General features: G+C 34.2%; 1 protein-coding gene across 4 annotated transcripts in view; it reads left to right on the forward strand.

The window, feature by feature from the left end:
- The window catches only part of LOC120326749 (uncharacterized), a 43,913-nt gene extending 41,500 nt beyond the window's left edge, over positions 1-2,413 (forward strand). For all 4 annotated transcript variants that reach the window (XM_039393090.2, XM_078111814.1, XM_039393091.2 and 1 more), the window contains one exon: positions 918-2,413. In XM_039393090.2, the coding sequence (XP_039249024.2) occupies positions 918-955 (38 nt within the window). In that variant the 3' untranslated portion in view covers positions 956-2,413. The remainder of the gene's footprint in view (positions 1-917) is intronic.
- Positions 2,414-8,164: the final 5,751 nt, after the last annotated feature.

Consider the following 8,164-nt stretch of genomic DNA (forward strand, 5'->3'; position numbering starts at 1 on the left):
GACTCTTTTCTTTAGTGAGTAAGTGTTTTTCATTGCGTGTGAACGCTTCGATATCTGTCTTAGTGGGGTATTCAGTAATTCATTCGTTGACAGGACCAATTACAATAAAAAAGTCGCATACAATTACATATCTCCCATTGACTCCCAAGTATTCGAGATTCGATTCGATTCGAAAAAAAATATTCGATTCGATTCTGAAATCATCAGATGTTCGAAAATGCCCATCTGTAGCCACATTATTGAGTGAGCTTGGCATTTGAACTTGAGATGTGTAACCTGCGATACCAAAACAGTTAAATCTGAAGCTTTCATCGGCATGCGTCCCCTTCATTAAACAAGTAGTTCTACAGAATAAATGTGAATGAACACCATTTAACAGCGGTGTGGCTCATCGTGCTAAGCATTAGGAATACGCTCGTCACCGCACCTCTAATTACTCTGCGTGGGTTCGCAGGTTCGAATCCCATGCGGGATGGTTATGTGCGAGAGAATCGCTGGACTCCTCGCTGCCGTAGGGTGGTTCACGTAACCGCTGGTCGGTTACGGCTTCATCCACCGTCAAGTCCATGCTCCCGAAAAGAAATGAAGATAAGAAATAAATAACTAATCCCATACCCGACATGGACTGGTAATCGGACGAGAGACCGTGGTTCACCATATGGTTAAGCCGTCTTATCGACTTTCTTCTCCCCCGGGATAAATATGTAAATCCTATCCTAAACAACATTTATGGGTGACGCTGCTCGATAACCCGGGTTTATCGCGTTTTCACTCACACTAAAATACATTTTTCTTATCTTCCTCAATCATGTATGTAAAATGTTCACTTTTGGCATGTGAAAAAATAAACCTTTGACTGACTGACTTTTATTATGCTTCGACTACTATTTAACTATTTCTTTACAATCTGATTACAGATAACGGAACCACAGAAAAAATGACATCACAAATGTGATCTGGACATTTCCCTCATCATAGAACTCTACGAATTTGTGAATGAAAACTATGTTTGACATCATAATGTGTACGAATTCTTTGAGAATATTTGAAAGACTTACAGTAGTGGAAAGTTAGGGTTAGAAAATACGACAGGTAACGTGAAATGAAACAATTTGTATCCAATAATATTGGCACAAAACTGACTCTTTTTAAACTTTGAACAACGCATTCAGTATTCTCATGTTATCTGTAAAGTATTGTATTCAAGAACTAACTGAAAATGCTTTTCGATGTTTATATTATTGGGACATTATATTTAACTTTTCATGAAAAAGAGTGGCTTAATCCAGGGGTGTGCCACCTGCGGCCCGCGGGCAAAATACGGCCCGTGAGTGAAAATTATGTTGCCCGCGGAAAAGTGTCAATTTTGAATAGTATGCGGTTCGCGGAAGTTTTCAGTTTGGTTCAATGTGTTAAGTGCCAGTAATTCCAATCCATTTACCAATTTATTCTTCATGCATATGACGTTACAATGCCCTTAATTTTTGTGCTTGTAACTACTAGAATACACCAGTTGTTTGTATCTGGCCCTCCTGTATTAAAGGTTGCACAACCCTGGCTTAATCAATTGCACTGCATTTAACAGTAAGGGTTTTGTAATTTTTTTTTTACTTTTTACTTATTTTCGTTGTGGTATATAATCCGTTTAAATATATTTGCCTTTGTTATTATTTGAAAATTTCACAAATTAGTTTTAAAGCTTGAGTGATTGAAATTGCACATGAATAATATTTATTCCTTTCAGTCACAAAGACTTACTAAGATGACTCCTCGAAGCAATCGCTAATGTTACATAAGTTTCAAATACTGTTAAATTATATTCATAACTGTATTCAGATACGAATTAACACAAACCTATCTAATCTTAATATTTTATATAATTTCAATTTATTCGTTCCTTATTAATTTTTTCGAAGTTGAATATTTTGATACTGCCGTAGTATATGTACCAGGTTAAGGTTAGGCCATAATTTTATTCCGATTTTCCTTATTTTAGTTCTATTACGAATTCGGGGACTGTTTGTTTTAGCCAAGTAAATATACCCCCTGTCCATAGGTTTCAGTCTATTTACACAACTTGATGTCAAGTAGGCGAACAAAATTAGTTACCTCCATATTGGTACACACACTTCTGGAGCGCCAATATTTCAATCCATGCCTCCGTAATTGGTCACGTGTTAAAATACTGTTTATAATGTGACAGTATTTCTCGGTTTTTCCAACTTGATTATACTTTGAATACATTTGAGGAATCTATTGTAAAATAAGTTTCTGTGATTTGTTCGGTGCATATTTATCTTATATATTTGTAATTTTTCTGCTGAGTTCAAAAAATATTTAACAGAAAATCAATCAGTCAAAAATTACGACTGCACATTTTATCTTCAGTGATTTAATAAATGTGATTTATATTGTACAATTAGTTTTTAATTTTGTACAATGTTTAGATCATTAAACTGGTGAGGGCAAAAACAGATTGGAATTTATTCAGAAATGATATATTTTGTTGTTAAGGGCCCGGGCCCTGGCAACTATAAAGACACTCCCTGGTGATTGGTAGCCTGTGATTAACAGATAAGATAACGGATAAACTATTGACTGTTCTAAGCAAATAACTCCAATTACTGTTTTTAAATGCCTTGACATAACTGTATAGACATCTCTGTGGGTGATTCCCAGGATATACCAAACTGATGAAATAACGGATATGGTACTGATAAACTATTAATTGTTCTGAGAAAAGTGACTATATTTACTGTTGATATATGCGTTGACCTAACTATATAGGAATTGCTGGGTGATTAGTAGGTTATGATTAGCAGATAAGATAACGGATATGTCACTGATAAACTAACTGACTGTTCTATTTAAACAACTCAATTTACTGTTGTTAAGTGCATTGGATCAACTATATAGACAGCGCTTGATGATTAGTAGCATATGATAAACATACAAAACACTGATAAACCACTGACAGTTCTTAGTAAATCAGACTTACTTACTGATACGATAACTGATTGGGCACTGATAAACTGAGTATATTAACTCTATTTACTGTTGTGCATGATTGCCACCAGGTAAACTCATGTTGATAATAAATGAAGCACAACCGGTGTTAGCAAAACGATGTAATTTGCCGACGTTTCAAATTTCTATACAGAAAAACTTCATCAGGGCATGATATGGAAAGGACACAAGTATGAAAAAATTATCATGGCGTCAACTCTAATCTAAAAGGATGATGATAAGATAATATGTATAAATAAACAAACTAGCGGAAGTTCAAACAAAAAGGGGACTAATGAATTGTATAAATCATTGTTTAAATAGTCCCCTTTTTGTCTGAACTTGCGCTAGTTTGTTTATTTATACATATTATCTTATCATCATCCCTTTAGATTAGAGTTGACGCCATGATAATTTTTTCATATTTTTCCTGTTTTCTTTTTCTTGCTCTATATATATCCACTTGTGTCCTTTCCATATCATGCCCTGATGAAGTTTTTCTGTATAGAAATTCGAAACGTCGGCAAATTACATCGTTTTGCTAACACCGGTTGTGCTTCATTCATTATCTATTTACTGTTGTTAAGTGCCTTGGCCCAACTGTATAGAATAGACCCAGGTAAATAGCAGGATATACTAAACAGATAATAAGATAACTAATGTTATTAAGCACACTAGCTCCATTTAATAAGTTTACTCTGATTAAAGGTACGAAGATGTTTGAGACATCACCTACCATTGCTTTGATCTGCTTTCCACGTAGAGTAATTGCGTTTGTAGGTAAGTGTATCAATTAGTCTATTATGAATCCAGGTGAATCGTTATAGAAAAATTTACTGTAATATTAGCCTCAACCTGCCTCAAGTTTCATCCGAGGTTAAAAGTAATTTAGCAACATATGAGGTAACCACGAAGACGACCCCGTTACTTCCAAATATAGTAGACTGTTTCCAGAGAGCTCTTTAGAGTGGTTCTGTGGAAGAACACTTACCAGCCAGCCAACCTGCTACTTGCAAAACAGTCAACGAACGAATTATGTGTCATCAAGAAAGGCAATCGCATTGCCATCAAAGTCTATGTAGTATTCGCACTTTTTGCCGAGAGGGAGAGTTTAAAACTGCCATACGTTATATTGATACATGAAGGCTTGTTTTGGAAATTGTAAAAATTGTATCATATATATAGTGTGTCCATAAAGTCTTCATTTTTTTAAAATTGCAAAGGGAATTTATCGATACCGTATATTGTTTTGATTCCCACAGATGTATTAAACTGAGTAAAAATACTTGAACAATTATTGATTAAAAAACAACAAACCTGGTTAAGATATATTGAGAACTGACTTCATAACAAAATTTAAATTGTAAATTCACTCACTGAGTATAGTGCTGTTCTCCATGTATCGACTCGTTACTCTCAAAATACACGTTGTGTCGCTTGGTATGCCCTGTGATGATTTGGGTCCTAGAATCATTCAAAGAATCAAACAGTCACGACATTTGACTCTGCTGATGTATACTGTCGTCCTTCAGAAGCATGGTGTTTTGATTTGAAGCCATTCCCTGGTTCGTGCTGCTTAATTAAGACTCTCAGTTGGCGTTTGAACTAATAAAAACCTAGTATACGAGATTTGAACAACTGAGACCACGCTGAGGTCCGATATGTCCATAACATTGTCTGACATTCTTGTTTTAGGTCGTCCTCAGTTGTTCAAAATGCCGCAGAAACGAGACCGACCAATGGCGTCGATTTGTGAAGAGTGCCAGGACTGGCCAGCAATGACCATCCTGTTTAAGAGAGATAGTACGAGCTTAGGGCATCACGTTTTGTGAGTGTTAGAATAGCTACCCGTACCAATACAAACAATTATCAACACAATCTTTAAAGTATTAACAAATAATATAATAAAAATCGATTTATTGTACAGTTCATGATTGTTTTATGATAACAATAATGCACAAACGCACGGAAAATTCAAAAATCATTAATGTTCAAAACGAATCAAATGTATTCCTAAAAACTATATTTCATGTAAAAAAAAATATCAATAATTTCTAATGGTTTTATTCCCAAGTACAGGATGTCCAAAATAATTGAGACTCACAAAATTGGTAATCATATTAATGGGTTGCAATTTGGGACAACTTGTGTTATTTTTGGTGGAAATAATTTTAGGTGAAAATAGGTTTCTAACTTGTAAAATTTTGCATTGTATTCGAGATAGAATTATATTCATGTTGGGAATACCTATTTGCAATTATAGACATTATGAAACGATTTATATTTGAGTCGTTACTATGTTCGTTTACTATGTTGTAATTGAAGTTAGATATTTGGGAGTGAATTTGAATCAGTGAATCAACTAGTTAGTTCATAATCACAAAACCTCATATTGATAGTTGTACACTAGGTTTAATAGAATTGCAACAATATAGCAAAATATTCCAGTTCCCATCATACGCTTTGATATCTTTAAATCGCTGCTTAGCGGTTCTTTATTCAAGTCAAAAATGAGCTTTCATACTCCTATGTAAAATGAATATAGAGGTTCCTTGTAAAATCGCTACACCAAAACCCAATTAATTCATTTAATTCCAAAAATGAAGAGGAAATGAAGAAAAAAAACAGTTGGAGAAATTTACTGTTTTTGAACACTTTTTAGTCTGAGTCACCGCTTAGCAGTCACTTAATGAATTGTATAAATCATTGTTTAAATAGTCCCCTATTTGTCTGAACTTGCGCTAGTTTGTTTATTTATACATATTAGCTTATCATCATCCCTTTAGATTAGAGTTGACGCCATGATAATTTTTTCCTATTTTTCCTGTTTTCTTTTTCTTGCTCTATATATATCCACTTGTGTCCTTTCCATATCATGCCCTGATGAAGTTTTTCTGTATAGAAATTCGAAACGTCGGCAAATTACATCGTTTTGCTAACACCGGTTGTGCTTCATTCATTATCTATTTACTGTTGTTAAGTGCCTTGGCCCAACTGTATAGAATAGACCCAGGTAAATAGCAGGATATACTAAACAGATAATAAGATAACTAATGTTATTAAGCACACTAGCTCCATTTAATAAGTTTACTCTGATTAAAGGTACGAAGATGTTTGAGACATCACCTACCATTGCTTTGATCTGCTTTCCACGTAGAGTAATTGCGTTTGTAGGTAAGTGTATCAATTAGTCTATTATGAATCCAGGTGAATCGTTATAGAAAAATTTACTGTAATATTAGCCTCAACCTGCCTCAAGTTTCATCCGAGGTTAAAAGTAATTTAGCAACATATGAGGTAACCATGAAGACGACCCCGTTACTTCCAAATATAGTAGACTGTTTCCAGAGAGCTCTTTAGAGTGGTTCTGTGGAAGAACACTTACCAGCCAGCCAACCTGCTACTTGCAAAACAGTCAACGAACGAATTATGTGTCATCAAGAAAGGCAATCGCATTGCCATCAAAGTCTATGTAGTATTCGCACTTTTTGCCGAGTGGACGTTATATTGATACATGAAGGCTTGTTTTGGAAATTGTAAAAATTGTATCATATATATAGTGTGTCCATAAAGTCTTCATTTTTTTAAAATTGCAAAGGGAATTTATCGATACCGTATATTGTTTTGATTCCCACAGATGTATTAAATTGAGTAAAAATACTTGAACAATTATTGATTAAAAAACAACAAACCTGGTTAAGATATATTGAGAACTGACTTCATAACAAAATTTAACTTGTAAATTCACTCACTGAGTATAGTGCTGTTCTCCATGTATCGACTCGTTACTCTCAAAATACACGTTGTGTCGCTTGGTATGCCCTGTGATGATTTGGGTCCTAGAATCATTCAAAGAATCAAACAGTCACGACATTTGACTCTGCTGATGTATACTGTCGTCCTTCAGAACCATGGTGTTTTGATTTGAAGTCATTCCCTGGTTCGTGCTGCTTAATTAAGACTCTCAATTGGCGTTTGAACTAATAAAAACCTAGTATACGAGATTTGAACAACTGAGACCACGCTGAGGTCCGATATGTCCATAACATTGTCTGACATCCTTGTTTTAGGTCGTCCTCAGTTGTTCAAAATGTCGCAGAAACGAGACCGACCAATGGCGTCGATTTGTGAAGAGTGCCAGGACTGGCCAGCAATGACCATCCTGTTTAAGAGAGATAGTACGAGCTTAGGGCATCACGTTTTGTGAGTGTTAGAATAGCTACCCGTACCAATACAAACAATTAGCAACACAATCTTTAAAGTATTAACAAATAATATAATAAAAATCGATTTATTGTACAGTTCATGATTGTTTTATGATAACAATAATGCACAAACGCACGGAAAATTCAAAAATCATTAATGTTCAAAACGAATCAAATGTATTCCTAAAAACTATATTTTATGTAAAAAAAATATCAATAATTTCTAATGGTTTTATTCCCAAGTACAGGATGTCCAAAATAATTGAGACTCACAAAATTGGTAATCATATTAATGGGTTGCAATTTGGGACAACCTGTGTTATTTTTGGTGGAAATAATTTTAGGTGAAAATAGGTTTCTAACTCTAAATTTTGCATTGTATTCGAGATAGAATTATATTCATGTTGGGAATACCTATTTGCAATTATAGACATTATGAAACGATTTATATTTGATTCGTTACTATGTTCGTTTACTATGTTGTAATTGAAGTTAGATATTTGGGAGTGAATTTGAATCAGTGAATCAACTAGTTAGTCCATAATCACAAAACCTCATATTGATAGTTGTACACTAGGTTTAATAGAATTGTAACAATATAGCAAAATATTCCAGTTCCCCAAATACGCTTTGATATTTTTAAATCGCTGCTTAGCGGTTCTTTATTCAAGGCAAAAATGAGCTTTCATACTCCTATGTAAAATGAATATAGAGGTTCCTTGTAAAATCACTAAACCAAAACCCAATTAATTCATTTAATTCCAAAAATGAATAGGAAATGAAGAAAAAAAATAGTTGGAGAAATTTACTGATTTTGAACACTTTTTAATCTGAGTCACCGCTTAGCAGTCACTTGTTCAAGAAGAAAAAGAGCTTCAACACTCCATAAAAATATATATAGGCACTCCATGTGAAATCGATATATTGAAAAACGATGAATATATCATAACTTC

This window comes from Styela clava, chromosome 4 (genome assembly GCF_964204865.1).
Source record: "Styela clava chromosome 4, kaStyClav1.hap1.2, whole genome shotgun sequence".
In the NCBI taxonomy this organism is placed as follows: domain Eukaryota; kingdom Metazoa; phylum Chordata; class Ascidiacea; order Stolidobranchia; family Styelidae; genus Styela; species Styela clava.